This window comes from Pteropus vampyrus, unplaced genomic scaffold, assembly GCF_000151845.1.
Source record: "Pteropus vampyrus isolate Shadow unplaced genomic scaffold, Pvam_2.0 Scaffold49, whole genome shotgun sequence".
In the NCBI taxonomy this organism is placed as follows: domain Eukaryota; kingdom Metazoa; phylum Chordata; class Mammalia; order Chiroptera; family Pteropodidae; genus Pteropus; species Pteropus vampyrus.
The window spans coordinates 1,577,322-1,595,955 of NW_011888830.1; the positions used below are offsets into that span (position 1 = coordinate 1,577,322).

Sequence of the window (18,634 nt, forward strand, 5' to 3'; positions counted from 1 at the left end):
TTTATACGAAAGCATTTAGTACACATTGTTAAAAAGGGTAGGATTAAAAGGCTGATATCACTGATGAATCCTGTTTTCAATGCAAACAAGTCACCCACTCCTCCGGCCCACCTATCCCCTCTTATTCCTTAATATTCTAAGAAATTGTGTACGTGCATACACACACACACACACACACACACACAAACATACATACAAAAAAAACACCTCAAATGAAAATTCCCCAAGATCTAAAGTAACTCAGTAGTAATTCAATTGTATTTTTATATTATTTTTAAATTTAAAACCAAACTTTAAAAAAGGAAGGCATCCAGATACAGGTCACCATTCACCTTTACAAAAATACCACACTACTTATACTCAATACTGATATACACATGAATATGGACTTGGATGGTACCCTTGGTTCAAACAAGAATATGTTCTCACACAGGAAGGGCATTACTCAAACAATCTGTAGTTCAAGTTCCAGGCAGCTGCTCACTTGTGACTTACTTCAATTACATAGCTCTAAGTTCACAGAACAAATAAGCTACTCTAAATAAAAATATCACAGTTTCGAATACTTTTGGTTCTTATTAAGAATTAAACAATTTATTCTTTGTTAGCTAAAAAAAATTTAAAAAGCTCCAACACCTCCTGGAAGGTAAAATACTCCTAAAAATATAGTCATTAGGAAATGACCTTGGGGGAACACAGGGTCAGACACAGTACCTCCTATCCACACAGAGAGGAGTCTGATGGAATCTAAGGCACGTGAATTTTACTTCTGGCTCTTATACACCTAAATCAACCATCTCTCACGACCACCTCCCATAACTGTTATATTCCTATCGTAACATCATCTTGGGGAAACCTAATCTATTTCTAGTTAGAGTTTAAATAGCAATATAAAAATCGTACCAATTTACTCAATTTTTTGGTGGTATCACCATTCACTTGGGTCAAATGGTATTTGGAAAGTCAGGTTGCCCAGGCAGAAAAATCTCCAGATGAAATTTTTTTTGGTGGTAATTTGCCTGCGTCTTGACCTATAATTCTTTTTTTTCTTTCTCCTCTTTAACACCCACCCTCCTCCCCCCCCCCGCCCCCACACACACTTCTATCCCTGACCTATGGATGTTGCCGTCTCCCCTTAGGAACTGGATCTCTGAAGGCAGGGCGTCTCCGCCCATGTGCTCGCAGGGTGTACCCGGGGCCTGGCGCACCTAGGGTATTCGACCTATAATTCTTAATGTGTTATAATGAAGTACATGTGCAAATCTCGAACTCCATGGATTCTGTCTTTAGGGGTGTTTCAGTCACGCTTCACAGCTTCTCAAATGTGGCACTCATTTTGGTTAGAGGTTTCAAAGTTTCTTTAAGCCATATTTCAACAAAGCCTACTTAAAAATGGTATGATTTTAGATGTTTGTACTACAGAGCTCCACAATATTGAAAGGGCACAGAGCCACGCAAACGTGAACTGAAATGCCAATTCAGTGACTTAATCAATTTCAAAGAAACGGAACAGAAAGAAGGAACCTGGCTCATAATATTAGTACATCAAGACTATACTGAGGACCATGATAATAATGATCTAGATGACAAAAAATTATATATTTGTAGAATCTGAGTGCCGAAAGACACATTTCAAGATTAAGTCCAATCTTCCTTATTTCCAGACAAAGAGAATGAAGTCCAGAAGTTAGGCAGCTTACTTGGGGTGAGCTAAATTAATTCTTCTGCTTTCGAGTCCACAGAAACACTAGACCCTTTCTGTGATAAAAATGCGACATTGCACACCCTACGACCCGAGAGATACAGAAACACAGTTCTTGATTTACCTTCCAGTTTTTGGACAAAAAAATTGTGTGAATGTGACTAAGAGCACAGAAGACAATGACATCTTGATTGTCCACTTAAAGGTTAATGTTATAATGTTAAATTTGACGTCAAGAGAAGTAAGTAGGCAAAGCTTGTAGGCTTAACAAGTATTTGTTTTGACTGTATCAATCAGGAACATGGCAACACAGAATCAGTACTTGCTTTCCCAGAACCACAAGAGGCAATGCAGGTTGTGGGTATCTGTTTGAAGTCAGGGCTATGTGAGGCTATTCAGAAATTTGGCATGCTCTTCTCCTCTTGGTAACAGGGTTTCTCCTCCTATCTTTGGACCTGTCTTTTCCTAGGAGAGTGAAAATAGTTTAATAAGAAATGGCTCAACATTATTTGCACGGGTCACTAAAATTAGTCACCTCGCAAATGACATACCTTTAGCATTCCGTCTCGTTCCCATTTGAAGAGGCCACAGTTACTGAAACAGAAGGGATGAGATTTACTCAGCGGTGAGGTATGGGCCTCCACACACATACATCAGAAGAGTGTCTCCCACTCAAGCAGAAGCTGATCAAGGTAACACTCATATTCCAGGCCAGGCTTGAACGCGACTGAAGATCCACACTCCAGTGACGTGTGAAATGACCTTCGACTCTGTGATAAGCCAGATACATCAGAGATGGAATTTCTAGTGGTAGCGTGACAGGGCTATGCACATGGTGGGTCATGGATGCAAGACAGTCACTAGGATGACAGGTTTCGGAAGCTAGTCCCCTTCTTTTTTCTGGAACTAAAAGGTTGTGATAAAAAGGATCGATCTTTCTTCTAGTCAGGACAATCCTCCTTTTTCATAACCCAAACATGCTTGCTCTCTTATTCAAAAGACATAGAGACCTTTGTTCTTTTTTTAACATGGTGGGTGAGTCCAATCCTGAGAAGGGATGTGGCTACAATGCAGAAAGATTACTTCCACAAAGTTTACTCTGGGGAAGAAAGAGAAACAGAAAAGAAATACAGGAAAATGGGGGCGAGATGTCTTTCCTTTGGGATATGAGAGGGTCTGGGGCCAGAGGACTGTCCTACCTGCCTGTCCTTCTTTCCTATCTAGTTTTGTAGTGGAAGCCCTGACTTTTCTTTTCTTTTTGTAATGCAAATGCCTGACTTAAGCTTTGACTGCTGAGCATCCATATCAAAGAGGCTAACTCAGTAATAAATGTATTGCCAGCCACAGGACCAGATGAAGACCCAGGCGGCCCACCTCCTACCACTGAAGTTCCTTTCAGAGATCTCTGTTAATTTTGACAACTGACCATTTGGGCTATTTGTTTTCTCCTTCTGCGCTTTAAAATCCCCTCTCTATGTTTCTTGTGTTTTAAATTCACCAATAAAGAGTGAGCTCTGAAAACCTTAGACTCTACTCTCGACCCCAATAAAAGCAGAACCCTAGGCCAGTGTGCTCTCGCTACCCGAGAGCTCACTGTGTGGCCCCAGGTATGCTGTGTAATTCTCAGGTCTTGTAAATAATAAATCTGACTCTTTTCAGAGTTTCCTAATTGTTATTGCTGAAGGGCGTCTTGTAATCATAGTAAGAATCACCCGGGCAGGTCTGCAACACTGGTCATTGACAGGCTGAGACCAATACAAAACAAGGTTAGACTCTCCTGCCCTGGGAGTCAGCACGCCAGTGGCCGTCGCCTTGAGCCTCTCCATCACCTTGCCAGTCTAGAGACTGGTTCCATGTCTACTGAGAGAACTTTTGCAGCCCACTAATAGATCAATGATAATGTTATGAAAAAGATCGCTGTTCTAGTCCGGGTCAGCAAAAAATGCAACCCACGGGCCAAATCCAGCCTGCTACCTATTTCTATAAATGAAGTTTTATTTGAACACAGCCAAACCCATTTATTTGTGCGTGGCTGCTTTTGAGCTACAACAGCAAAGCTGAGTCATGAAAGAGAACATGTGGCCAGTGAAGCCTAATATATTTACTATCTGGCCTTTATGGAAAAAGTTAGCCCACTTCTGCTCTAGAAGTGCTCAAGAATTGACAAGAGAAAGACCAGAGAAAGCAGATGTTCTTACAAAAATAACAGTGTCACCTGGAGGCCGAAAAGGCATCTTGTTCCTCCATTTCTGAGCTGTATTTACTACTTATCCTTAATAACAGAAATTTCTTTTGATACTCAAATGTTTTACATGAGCTGTTGTTACAATAATCTGGAGAGAAGTCAAGTATCGATATACACGGAGGTACTTAAAACAATTGTACTCTAGACTCTAAACAATTCACAAATCAGCTCCAGACAAGGTGATGAACTAGCACGAGGTTCGTGCCCTTTTCCTCCAAATCAATCCTGAAGAAACTGGCAGTGAGAGGAAGAATGGGTTCCAGCAAGCAAATAACCAAAACCAAACAAGCAAACAAAAAGGGAGTGAGGATATCCTGGTGAGACATCCTTGGGAAGACTAAAGGTGATCCTGAAATTGCCTCAAATTCCATAGGATCAACATTATAATACAATAAAGGCAGAAATCAGTGACAAAAAAGATCACTAAAATCAAGCCTATGTATTTGAAAATTAAATATTACTAACTCTCGGGTCAAAGAGGCAACCGTCAGGGGCAGAGAAAAACAGTGAACTCATGTTAACGTTGGTAGATCTTGCTCAAGCGGCACTGCTCAGAGGGCAGAGCGACTGGCCGTGCAGGAGGTCTGTTCACACACGTCAGCACAAACGCGTGAGGAACGCCTTGCTCTACATGACGGCTATGCCGTTGCAACAGCTACCACACCACGACAGCTAGATGTCACGACAGATAAACGCCACGATGGCTACGTTGTCACTAGGCCATAGGAATGTTTTGGCTCCATCATAATCTCATGGGGCCACCATGATACATGTAGTCCGTTGTTGACGGAAACATCGTTATGTGACATGTGGCTGTACATAAACATGAAGAGATGACATTTGACAAGCCGCATGTGATCACCCACCCTGAACTCCACAGGGTGTCGCTCACGCTGTGCTCTTTGTGAATAATGCCCAACACAGCAACTCATCTCTATATCCAAAGTAAAAAAAAAAAAAAAAATACTCCTTAAGAGTAGAGGAAAAAATCCCTCTCCTAACTCCCAACGAACACACATATTCCTCAACGTCCCTTACGCATACTTCACTTATTCACTCAATAAACATTTCTGAGGACCTAATACGGGCCGGGCACTATAGTAAGTATTGGGGATAAGCAGTGAAGAGGGCAGGGTCCCTTTCCTCCAGCAGCTGTCAGAAGTAAGGCCTGACCGTCACACAGGACTGTGTAGTGTTCCAATAGGAAAGCATTACGCGGGATGTGGGTTCAAGCCGCCCAGATGGGACGAGGAGCCCCGGGCAGTTCTCGTACCTGCAGTGCTTTTTGGGAAGTCTGTCAAGGGAGACACATCTGTTTCCACAGGGACACTTGAAAAACCTCTTGACGCCATCGTGCCAGTGGTACTCGTGCTGCTCGTGGACGCAGGTGTCTGAAGGCTTGAAGTGGGTGTAGGCGCACTGCATAAAACCAGCAGGAGGCACATGTGCTCAAGGGCTCTGAAGGAGAAACTGGCTGGCTGCTACAAAAGCCATCTGCTCTCCCGTCACCACCCGGGTGCTGGCTGGTTGGTGCAGCTACCTTCTTATCTTCTAGTGGCAGTGACCTCTGTGTTTTCTTGGGTCCCTCTGACTGATACCACTTTTCCTCATGTTTGCCCCAGTTTCTAGTCAGGCACAAAGTACACAATAACCTTCTGTGACATCAAGACAACAGCAAGGGCAGAGGAAGAAAAGGACTGGAAACCTCTCGATGGCCCTATTGCAGGTCTCTCCTATGGTCCCTGCAGTTCCTTGGTTATAGGATACTGAGGCACGGGGCCCATCTAGGAAGGCGGATCAGCAGCTCACTCATTTTCTCTGACAAGACCGCTGGAAAGGATATAAGCTTATTACTACTCCTACTTTTTAAGCAGCAAAACCAACAGAGAGATATTAATTCACTTAATGTTGATTTTCAAAAGGACTGAGGAGAATAAGAAATGGTGGATGAAGGTCAAAACAGGTGCTGGGACAGTGCAATGTTAATTTCTGCTAATTCCACTGAGCCTCGATAAATAACTTCCAATTTTGGCAACCTCAAAAAGGGCACAGTGGAGTGGTATGCCAGCTGTGACAAGTGGAAAAATGTCCCTCTTCCCTAAGGAGGTACACACCCTATTCCCTAGAACCTGTATGTTAGGTTACATAGCAAAGAAGGATTAAGGTGGCTAAATGTTGGTTTTAAGACCAGGAGATTATCCGGGATTATCTGTATTATCCAATGGAACCACAAAATGTCCTTAAAAGTGCAAGTGGGGCACAGAGGGTGATGCCATGAGGGCTCAAGCCATGAGAGCGCTCAAGCCACCATTGCTAGCTTTGAGGAGGGAGGAAGGGGCCACACACCAAGGAATATGGGCAGAATCTAGAAGCTGGGAAAGGCAGGGAAATGGATTCTCCCCCAGAGCCTCCAGAAGGAAACAGCCCTGAGGACACCAGATTTTAGCCTCCTGAGCCCTACATAGTCTTCTGACCTACAGAATGGTAAGATGATATCTTTGTGTTGTTTTAAGCTACCAAACTCGTGGTCATTTGTCAGAGCAGCAACAGGAAACTAATACGCCAGCTATGTCCTTAGGCTTGCCACTCTGTCAGAGTAAAAGCTGTCATCTGAGGTAAAACCTTTACTTATTCTCAAAGGTCTGAACATTCTCAAAGGTCTGAACTTTCTCAAGGAAGCCCTACCTTTGGTGGCTAGTTCAGGGCCATCCCCTAAATGTAAAGGAGAATCTAAGGCTTTTAAAGGAATAGAGAAATTGTACTTGGTAAGTTAAGCCTCTTCCTCCTTTAACACATGTATTGGAGATCGATTGGTGAGGCGGGTATAAAATGAGTGGAAGAAACAGTGCTCATCAAGAGCTTCCTTTTTATTTTTTTCTGTTTTCTATTAATATTGAGGAATAGGGGATTTGTTATTTTCTAACAGACTTAGGGTAAAACTTCTGAAAACAGAGATTAATAATTCACATTCTGCCTTTAGTACATTAAGCCCTAAGTAAAAAAGGACAATAGCAGTTGGTCATCACATGTGATGCCAGATCAAGTCATTCAACCAAAGTCCCAGGGGCTGGGAATCGTGGACTCAGGGAGTGTAGAAACTTGAGAAAAAGGTAAGAATAACTTGGATCCAATGGGCAAAGGGATGTTAGAGGCACATCTGCAGAACCGGGAGGTGTGCTCGAATGAAGGGAAAACCTCATCACAAATGCTCCCCCATCAGGCTCAACTGCCAGATCAACAGGAAGCCAGGTCCTAGGCTACCAGGGGCAGGTTGGTTTCCAGCCTAAATAAATGATCTAGCACATACCGTCTTGCATGTCACTACTCGACATTTCACTTCTTTGATGTTCCTCATCTTTTCTTCCATTTGTTCTTTTTTTACCAGTGGCTCAAAATAGAGTTCCTGCATCTCAGCCTCGGCCTGGAATGACAAGGTATACAATGGACTTTGTACCAAATCCAACATGTACTCAGGCAGCAGTTCAATAACAGACAGAACGGAAGAGAGCAGCTCATTGTCATCAGGACACTTGATAATAGCTCAATAAAATGCAAACCAAAAGATGATCATAAGTAAACACCATTCTTAACATGCAAAAAAAAAAAAAAAGGCCCTTGGTCTTCCTGATTCAGTGGGAAAGGCAGTTGACAGATTTAAATAAAAAAAAAAAAAAAAAAAAGGTGGGGGGAGGGATATGAAACCATTTGTTAATTGTGGTGATTATTTAAAATGCTAAATAAAAACCTAAAATACTATCATTACTAACAGTGTCACCATGTCGAGTGCACACCGGAAAGGAATGCGTCCTACGACCCCAATACAGACTCAAGCTATGGAAAGTATTCAGAGCCCCCAGTGGCAATGGCCCAGTCTTTTCTACGCTCATCTCCAGACCAAGCACCTGGCAAGAGGCACAACAGGGGGAAGGTATGAGGGCAGAGAGGTATTTACAGCAGAATGTAGTCACAGGTCTGTGTGAGAGCAGCCACACAAGGCACAAGGACCCAGGGTCTTTGGTGGCCACGAGGCTAGAAGCTCAGCTCTACAGTCTTTGGAGCACTTCTCCTGATTGAGTTTCAAGTCCAGTGGAAAGATATATTATATAATTGTCTAGTTAGTCATTTGTTAATCAAAAGAAAAGCAGATTATTCAGAGTACTAGCACTAAGTGGGGACAATAGTGCCCTCAAGGGACCATTTCGAAAATCTGTAAGAGCACTTTTTTTGTTATCCCAATGACTGCCACCTCGGCTACTGGCAGGGGCCAGGGATGCTACACCATTTGCAATGCACGGAACTGTCTGCCATACAACAAAGGATCGCCCTGAATGTTTTATGGGATGTTATGTGGATGAAAAACCTGATTATAACCCTCGAATCTAATTGCTTTATATGCAACCCTACGGTGTCTGTGCATGGTACTAATATACACTGAATACTGCAAGAGTGCAGCTAGGCAACTCCCGTGTATGTGGAGGGACAACTGTGCTTGGCGTCTTCAAAAGTTTCCCAGGATTATTCACTGTTTTTTTTTTTTAAAAAATAATCACATTTTCAAAGAAATAGGCCCATGGTTTTTAAATTACCAAGAAAACATACCTATACAAGTCTTTCTAGCTGTGTCAAATATTTACAACACTTATAAACCCAACACTGTTTACTTCATTATTTCTCCTACGGTAGTTGTGCCCATGTGTTTACATAACAAAATATATATTTGGAACATAAATATTTTCATTTTTTCTTCTTTACAACTAGGATATTATATTGACATTTCAATATAATTTAACTACTTAGGCGATTATATTATCGACAAATTTTATTTCCAGATAATAAGGGAGCAATGCAAAATACTTATTAAAAAGAGAGATTGTAAGTGTTGGGTTGATCATTACTGGGCATCTGAAATGCCAATATAAAAATATTTGAATGGAAAAATCCTTTCTCACATTGCAAGGCAGAAAGAAAATAGGTGATAGTGGTGAGCCATTTAAATTTAAGTTCATAGCCATAACTACATGAAAACATTTTTATAATACTAAAGTCTATTTTAATAATGTTAAATGATATTCTTCAATGCGAGGACAAAGGGAAAACTAAAATCTACTGGAAATATTCCTGTTCTTCAAAACAAACTCAAACAAACCAGCATATAGCTATGTCTTACTTGAGGTAAAAGAAACAGACTCTTTGTCCCATGACACTGCCCTGACAGCCAAAGGCCATCTCTGCCATCTTTGATCTTTTGAGCTCGTACCTCTTTTATGATCCCTGTGTGCCTCGATTTTGCTTTTAGAATCTTCTGAAATTCCTCGGATTCAAGGTAGGCAAGCTGTTCTCTCCGTTTTTTCCTGGCAGGCTCCAACTCATCCTCAGCTAGAGCAAAAAGAAAAAGCATCAGCTGTACCAGAGGACTTTCAGAGGCCAGCGTGCCCCACTGACTCAGCTTCCTCCATTTTCTGTCTCTGCCCACCAGGCCCTTCAAATTTAATTTATCCCAGTGGATACCAGGAGAGGAAGGCTCTTCAGAAGTGAGCTGGGGGTGGGGGGTGGTGGTGGTGGTGTGTGTGTGTGTGTGTGGGGGGGTGTGTGTGTAAGATTTGACTACTGGATAAGAATCCCTTTTTCAATTTAAAACAGCAACTGATTATGATAATAGATAACAACAAAAATCCTATTGACAAATTGATGTCAAAATGACACCATCAACTCCTGAGTTCTAAAAATAAAAATGGGGCAATTCAAAATAAAGGAATTCTACTTCTTTCAAAGTAAACGTTTATACTAATATATAGGTACAAAGATTCAATGAGTAATCCTTTTCTCAAGTTTTCAAATTGTACGTAATTTCAATTTAGTGTGATTATAAAAAACAATCAGTTCCAGTTGTAGAAATTCTATTTAGGTATTTTACCTAGAGGAGAGGTAAAGGAAAACAACGGTTTGACCTCAAGGATACTGGTTGTGGTTTAAACATTTCCTTTACAAAGTTTTTCTTTTCTATTGTGAACTCTGAAATGTACAGTACCTTGAGGAGAAAATGTGGTGTTTTTTTCTACGCGTTCCTTCACTTCCAGGAAATCCTGCGGGTTGTTCGGCTTCTTTTTAATGCTGTTTGGGTCTGTTTTTGTAAGAATCTGGCCTTTCGCCCTTAATTTAGTTATAGCGGCTAACTAGAAAAAAAGAGAAGGCAATGAAAATCTAAAAGATGAGATAGGCATTTGTAGTTCTGTAACCCTTTCCAGATCTTAACCAATGAATTCTGGCTGCTCTTAAATATAAATTGGCAAACTATATCTTCATTTTACTTAGGATTAGTATAATTATTAAAATTTAAAAGCATGGGAGACAGGTCTGTAAATTAGTAAACAGTGGGCTAACATTGGATAATACAATTATGTAATTTTCAGGTGTACATTATAATTTAACATCTATATATTCTACTGCGTGATTATTGGGGTAACATTGGTTAATATAATTATATAATTTTCAGGTATAAGTTAGTAAATAAAACTTCAGCTTTTAAAATGTCAGTAGTTTAACATTAGCTTGTCTGTAGGCTTTTAGACCCATAGTAGAACTACATAAACATTTTGGAAGTTTGTTTTATAATTAGACAGAATTAAGATACAATTTCAGATCTGCCACTTACTACTTTGTAACTTTAGTTACTTAATTGTTTGGCCTCAGTTTCTACAATTACAAAATGCGGATGACAGCCTTACCTATCTTAGAGTGAATGAAATGAGACAATGCACAAAAAGTATGTACCTGGACACAGAAAATAGCATGTATGCATATATCACAGGCATAGAGTAACAGTAATGAAGATGAGCGATTATTATTACTGTAGGTACGGCACTGACTTGTAGCTAGCCTTTGCCTTGCATGTAGTTACAGCTGCTCCCAGAACAAAGTGAAGACAGTCTGACTTTGTTCAGGGTGACTCAGGAAGGGGAGTGGTGGAATATGCTGTGCTGAGCAGGTGGGACTCTGAGCACCCCCAACTCTCACTTCAATCAGAGCAACTCAGCTTTTATGTCTAAAGACTGGGATTCTGTGTAAGAGTTCTTTTAAAGAAGTTGTCTTTAAACCCATATTTTACAATCTTGCCTCAACAGCTCCCAGAATTTTTTCCCTAATGCCAGTGTCTCCAGCTGTAAAACAATACCTTCTCCTAGGCTATCTCCTTCAGCCTGACAAGAAACGGTGTTGAGATAACAGCTAGTTTTCTTAGATTAAATTAATAGCATTATGTTAACACCATTATCATTTAAAATCCCTTTGACTCTAATTATCATGATCAATAAATAGCTATTAGGTACCCATCGATACTAACATAAAGGTTGAAACTCCAGCTATGTTTTATGGAATGCAAATTCAAGCACTAAAGAAAACAGATACCAGTTACCTTTTTGGCTTCTGCTAAAGCACTTAGTTTTGGTTTTGGAGGCGGTGACTCATCAAAAAAGAGAACATCAGCTCCTTCTGAGATGCCTCGCCCCAGCTTGGGCGCTTGTGTGGCTGGGGTTTCTCTTAGCCTGGGGAATTCAGCCCCCGTTGCTGGAGACTGAGAAGGGGGCTGTTGAGAAGACGATGGCACAGCTGGGCTCGTGAGCTCATTTGAGCTCTGCAGAAATCTTTAAAGAAATAGGTAGTCACAAACTATGTAAGCACAAAATACGCAGACTGAGAGATATAGGAAGGTCACCAGCGAACAAGTAGTTGTTAGTAAAAAATTTCCCTTCCTTGGGTAATAAATTCAGATTAGCACACAAGGAGAATGCTAGCTTCAGTAACTCTTCAGCTGACTGATTTTTCATTAAAAAAGCTCTGTTTTACCAATTTAGAACTGATTACTATTTTTATCAATTGGCTTTCCAGTGGCTTTCCAGCGAGAGCTGTCTGTGGAACACGGCCCTGGAGGTAAGCTGTGGATTGTATTCCCAGCCCTCTGGTTAGCCTAGGACCTTCGGGAACGCACCAAATCTCTCGGTATTTTATACTCGATTGGGAAGAGATAACTGCCGGTGATGCGCTTCGGCGCCCTTGACAGAAAGGTTCTATAATTCACAAGGTGACTATTTTATATACAGTTTTAAGGGCTATTTAAAAATAACAAATGTCAGAAATCATCTAACCCAAACCTTTCATCTATAGATGAAGAAATTGGGGCCTAAAACCCTATTGTTCATAGCGACAGGCTCAGACTAGCACCAGGTAATCCCAGGTCGATATTCTTTTCACTACCACATACCTACTCTTTCCAGCTCCAGGCTGAGTTTCCAAATTGCCTACTCTATCCTGCTCAAAGATATGTTTTACTTGGTCAGCAAAATTCTGAAAAACTATAAATTATAATGCCTTTAAATTGATAGGTGCTCCTTTATTTCCCACAAGGTCCACAACTCCATATACACTATTATGACCATGTATGTATATTTATGGCACTTGATGAATACCTCTATAGATGGCCCATCAGCACCCCAGAGATCACTGCAAGGACTGAACAAGACACTACTGATGCAGCACATAGCACAGTGCAATACTGGTTAAGCACCTGTAGACAGCTCTTATTACTATTCAGATAACCTGAGCTGAAGAATCTTTGATTCGTTGACCTTCTGCATCTATTTCCACTTGATTTTGCCTCTAAAATGACTGTTTTCAGTGCCTCAGTTTTATCATTTATCTGAACTGCAAAATCTACTCACTGGCTCGGCCTGTAATTAAAAACCTAATAGTGGTAATACTAAGAAACAGGAATCAAACAGGTCACCATGAGCTTTCCCCTTTCACAAAACCCATTTCAGATGTCATTCTTTTCTCTTTTCTGCAGTGATATTAATTACTGTAACCGGTACCACTTGGTCTCAGGATTCACTAGCATAAGTCAGAACTATGTAACTTTATTTAGGTTATATTAAAATTATTTTAATACTTTTGAAGTTAAAAAGGTAGCCAGCCATCTAAAATCTAAAGTCACATTTGTGAATTCTATGGAGAATTCCTCAGATGAGCTACCCAAGTAGGCCATGTTAAATGTTACTCTTACCGTTTCTCTATTTCTTCTGATCTCTTTTTCTTCATCTCCAACATATGCTGTTTCTGTTGCTTCAAGAGGGCTGATGCTGAGATAGACTGGAACACAGGTTTCGGGCTCCCCATGATCCCTAAAACACAAGCCACAGAATGAGCGGGTTCTGCGAGGCCATGGGAACTCAGGTATGGATGTTAAGCAGGTACAAGCTGACTCTACCTGATGACTTGATTTTGGTCAAATGTTGTTTCAAGTTCCTGGCTCCAAACGTAGGCATGTCCATCAATTCCCTGAATTCCTCAGAGCAAGACAAGCTCTTCTGGGGTATTCCTGGAACACAGCAACATCAGCTTAAGAGGACCCAAAATTCAGACTGCTGGATGTCATGTGACTGATCACTTATTAAACTCTGCATTCATAACTTAGTTGTTTATAAGTGAAGTAGATGGCACACAAATAGAAAAAAGACTCCTTAACCTCTAACGTCAGACCAGTAGGACTGCAAGGATATGACAGATACATCTTATTTTGAGTAATGATTAGAACATGAATACCTGTGGGGTCATTTCTGGAATATGCACTATGGGTAAGGACCTACGCTCGGCCTTGACTGCTCTTATAAACAAAGCCCCAAGTGTAGGGTAAAGGCAGCATCCTCCAATCTAGATCTGTTTCAATGAAAGATAATGGATGAGTTTGACCAGGAACATGATACTACCGATTCTAAGACTGGACGTTATGAGTTAGTACCAAATACATGAAGAAATCTTAAAGAATATCCTAAGCTAAGACACGGCCAAGATTAATAATATGCTGTTTTTTCTTAAGATACCGCCAACCACCTCTGATTCCTTCAGCTTTGGTCACATCACTCACAAAGATCGCGATAAGTAGACACCTATAACTTAAGAGTATGAACTGTGACCATTTTCAATCCCAAAGAATAGACATTTAAGCCAGAGAAAGAAATGCAGTCTTGAAAACAAACTTACCAAGTTTTTGTTGAGTTTCCTGAATGATCAAGTCTGTGCCCTTCACAACCAGATTAGTCAGAGTGGTTTGAATCTTCTTTTTAGGAGCGACAGCTGCTGCACTGTAATAAAAAGTCACCCGCCCCCAAAGAAGATCACTAAACTTTAGTGATTTTCTAACTAACAGTTTGAAAATAACTGAATTCTTCTGATGATGTAAAGAAGGCACAGAAGAATTCTTTATTACAAATTGTTAGTTTTTCAAAGCAGTGGATAACTAGATTTGCTTGATACCATGGCTCTCAGTCATAACTGGTATAAACGTTACATCACAGATGTGAAATAGCAATCAACAAATTTGAGGACATCTGGAAGGACAATCTGGCAAAAGAAATAAAAAACATGCCAAGCCTTTGATCAAGCAGGCTAGGAATTTATCTTTGAATAATTAAAGACTATACAAAAACAGGATGTTCTCAGAAGCTTTGTTAAAAAATGGAAACCCCATTTAGGTTTATCTATGGGGAAGTGTTTAAATAAATTATCGTAGAGCCATGTAAAACAATACTATGTAGACACTAAAAATAATACAAGTAAATATTTGATAAGGAAAATAATTATTTTATGTTGAAAAGTATAGGTACAGTATGATCTCATTTTATATTACTAAAAATTTGTACACATGGAAAAATAAAAACCACCTAGAAGCATATATACCAAGGAAGTAACACGTACATATATTTTTAATAATGCATATATATTGCTTTCCGCAATTTGAAAAAATACAGAAATTTTTTTAAATCTTAAAAATGTGTTTGCTATTATAAAATAGGCATAAGGTGAGAGCCCTCTTGCCTATTTCTGTTGGACTGGGAACAAAATCTAAGTTCTGTCCTTCGACCAACTATAGCTCCCTTGTACTAGCATGCCACTTGTCACATCCACAGGTGGCTTTCCAGAGTAGGGTACAAGGCCATTGATCACCTACTTTAGGGCCTCTATGGAGAGGCTGAGACTCCCAGAAGAGGCCAAGAAGACCTGCCGCCCACATTTGTGTGCGGGTACACTGCATGTCTGTTCACTGAATTAAAGTGGATTCCAAGAGGTTTGCAACTTCACTCCAATAGTTGTGAGGGAAACGATTTAAAGGATGTCAACACAATGATCGACCAAACAATCAGCCCTGATAAAGGCCCACTGTTCACGTTAGAACTCAAGCAAGAAGTGTGGGTTCTCTGTTAAAGACTATCCCGACGTGACTTAATTTCTTCCCGTTCTGTGGGTTTTCCTCTCTACCTGGAATAAAAGCCCTCATCTATCTTGTTCCAGGTGGTCAGTGATGAAAGATAATATCTGTACAGTCTTCTAAGACCACCACAGAAATGTACAACCACTGGGTTTATTCTTTACAAGCCAAGCAAGATCTTTGACCCAAAAGCAGCCCAAGAATGTCTTACATTGAGGCTGCATACGATGCTGAAGAAACCCCTCCGTAGTAAAAACTGTCCTGACACAGCCGCTCTCTCAGGCTGGTGCCTCTGCGGGCAAACTTCTTTGGAATTCGTCCTCCAGAGAAGGTGGACTGCAAGTCAGCTCGCTTGGCACTGAGCTTCTTGTACTGAGCCTGGATGTGATACTGACAGTACTCACAGTCCTTCTGTAAAACCAAAGAGAGGCTGCTTAGGATCAGGGTAATGGGCCAGGAAACAATATAAAGACACACGGTCCCTTCCTCCCAGTGTCACAGGGCACCACTCTGCATGCAGAGCCCTTCCTATTGGCCTCCAAGGCCATTTCCAAAGTGCTGCTATGCAGTGACTAAAGGAAAAGAAATCTTCCCTTAAATTCCAATTAAAGCACTAGTCAGGTCAAAGAAAAAGTGATATAGTTCACTCCCTTTGCCCTCTTTCTACAATCGAAATAAAATCGGCTTCTAGGATAAACCTTGAAAACATTATGCTGAGAGAAGTCAGACACAAAAGGTCACATACTGTATGATTCCTCTTATATGACATATATAGAGCAGTAAGCCCACACAGGCAGAAAGTGGATTAGAAGTCACCAGGAGATGCAGGTGGGGGAGATGAGAAGGGGTCACTTACTGGGTAAACTGTGTTTTTATCAAGCAATGACATGGTTTTAAAACTAGAGAGCTGGTGGGTTGCACAATAGAGTGAATATACTAAATATCACTAACATGTACGTTAAAAAATGGTTAATAGTTTTTTATGTGAATTTTACCTTTTACCTCAATAAAGTTAATTTAAGAAAAATAAAACAAAATCAGCTTCTAGTGAGATTTTTCTATTTCTCTGGTTGACTCTTGGACAACTGCTACTTCCTCAGTGTCAGGAACAAAGAGAAACTACTATTATTCTTTGGGGTGAGTCCTTAGATATGGTGACAATGAAGGTCTAGCTCTTATGTGGAGATCTCTAAGGTACTTCACTCTGAGACTTCTTTTTCCAACTATCTCCTTCCTTTCTATTTCCTGCTCACTAGTTCATCTGTTAGGCAGGAATGAGATGAAACCAAAACCTGTCATTTAATCCTTTCAAAGAGCTCTAAGATATACCACTTCTCACTCACTAGAATGGCCATAATCAAAGACAGACATTGACAAGTGTCGGCTACATATGGAGAAACTGGAATCCTCACATACTTCTGGTGAAAATCTAAAAGCCACTTTGGAAACCAGTCTGGCAGTTCCTTAAAAATCTAAACATATAGTCACCGTATGACCCAGAAATTCCACTCCAGCTGTATACCCAATGGAATCAAATATAGCTACACAACAGCTTACACATGAATGTTTATAGCAGCATTATACTTAATAACCAAGAGGTGGAAACAACCCAAATGTCCACTTACTGATGAAAAGATATGGTACGTCCATACAACTATTATTCAACAATAAAAGGGAATGAAATGCTAATAAATGCTACACCATGGATGAACCTTGAAAATACTATGGTAAGTGAAAGAAACCAGGCACAAAATGCCACATATTGTACAATTCCATTATATGAAATGTCCAGAATATGCAAATCCATAGAGACAGAAGGTAGATTAGATCTTACCAGGGGCTGAGGAAGACGGGGATGCGGGGGGGTGACTGCTAATGGGTATGGTTTTCTGAGGGGAATATTGAAAACATTCTGAATTACATAGTGGTGAAATTTGCACAACTCTGAATATATTAAAAATTACTGAACTGTACAGTTTAAAAAAGTGAATTGTATGGTATGTGAATCATATTTCAATGAAGTTTTTTAAAAAAAGCTCTAAGAAAAAGTACAATGGAGTGAAAGTGTAGACTGAAATTCATTATAGTGTTTGATCTCTGGCACTACAAAGAATGGATAAAAGAATGGTTGGCGGGAGTTAAAAATTGAGGGCAAACTAAAATTGTTTCTTACACTTCCTAGTCAGCTGGCAATAAAAGACAACTTTCTTAAGAAGTTAAATCCTTCCCTTGCCCTCAGAGTTCTAAACAGGCAATTCTTAACCACACGTTTAATTTTCTTACTTAGATGGTTTCTGTTATGTAGGAAACCCAGTTCCAAAGTGGCCATTACAACTAAAGTGTCTACAATTTATTCCCATTAGTTCCCTTCTTTAGCAGAAACCATCCTAACCAGGCTGAAACCAACCAAATTGACAATCTGTGTACACGGTTGTCCATTCTTTTTCTTTGCTTTACAGGTTCCCAGGTCAAGAGCTTCACCCATAATTAAGATCTTTTGAGGATGATCAATAGATAAGCACACCTGTAGAAAAAAAGTGGAGTGGGAGTTAAAAGCAGACAAAGCTATAGCCAAGAATAAATAAAAGAATGGTTGGTGTGAATTAAGAAGGTTTTATCAGTCTAAAGGAATTTGAAGCCAGTGCCTTATAAAAGTTTTAGAAATGAGAGGTGTAGAAGATGCATTTAGTTCTCTACTCAATATCCGTCCTGTGTCTTTGCTATCAGAATCTTGATTTTATTTGGGTCAGGAAACGCTGAGCATAAGATAATGGACCCTGTTCTCAGTTTTCCCAGCATTCCGTATAGTAAGCAATAGTCATATGATTATATTCTGGCCTATGAGACCAAAGTAGGAGTTGGTAGGGAAGGTCGCTAGGAAAGCTTTGCGTTCCTGATAAAAGCAGATAGAGGAGGCTGGCTCACTTTCTGCCTTGAATGGACATGTGATGGCAAGAGCTTCAAAGCCATCTTGTGACCAAAAGGAAAAGGCTGAGATTTACAGACCCTGGCCCTGACATCACTACATTTCCTATGTCTGAATTTTTTTTATTATGTAAGAAAAACAAACCCCACTGTTTACTGTTAAAAGAGTCTACAGTGAAGCTTTTCTGTTACTTGTAGCCAAACACATTGGAATCGATAGGTGAAGATTTGTTGCAATTCTCTGATAAAAACAAAGAAAGAAAAAACTTTGTCTTTCACTCTTTCTGATAGTAATCTGTCTACAACAAAGTGAAGCTTCTTGCTGGGTCAGAGAGAGAAATGGTCTGTCCCATTCACACTGTTTCTAGATTTACAACTTACTAGTCAATCAGCAGGAAGTACTGAAACTGTAGTGCTGCTTGAGAAAGATGAAAATTCACTCTTATTCTAAGTTGTACTAATGGAGCAAAGTCCCCTCAACTATAAAACCTTGCCTTCTTCTTGT

The 18,634-nt window shown here is 40.2% G+C and overlaps 1 protein-coding gene across 1 annotated transcript in view; it reads right to left on the bottom strand.

The window, feature by feature from the left end:
• Positions 1-1,580: 1,580 nt before the first annotated feature.
• MCM10 (minichromosome maintenance 10 replication initiation factor) overlaps positions 1,581-18,634 on the bottom strand; it is a 30,214-nt gene continuing 13,160 nt past the window's right edge. The window contains exons 8-19 of the mRNA XM_023530359.1: positions 17,612-17,809; positions 15,416-15,615; positions 13,980-14,080; positions 13,207-13,317; positions 13,003-13,120; positions 11,359-11,587; positions 9,976-10,120; positions 9,205-9,323; positions 7,255-7,368; positions 5,221-5,366; positions 2,254-2,296; positions 1,581-2,167 (exon numbers count right to left, since the gene is read on the bottom strand). Coding sequence (XP_023386127.1) covers positions 2,084-2,167; positions 2,254-2,296; positions 5,221-5,366; positions 7,255-7,368; positions 9,205-9,323; positions 9,976-10,120; positions 11,359-11,587; positions 13,003-13,120; positions 13,207-13,317; positions 13,980-14,080; positions 15,416-15,615; positions 17,612-17,809 — 1,608 coding nt within the window. The 3' untranslated portion in view covers positions 1,581-2,083. The remainder of the gene's footprint in view (positions 2,168-2,253; positions 2,297-5,220; positions 5,367-7,254; positions 7,369-9,204; positions 9,324-9,975; positions 10,121-11,358; positions 11,588-13,002; positions 13,121-13,206; positions 13,318-13,979; positions 14,081-15,415; positions 15,616-17,611; positions 17,810-18,634) is intronic.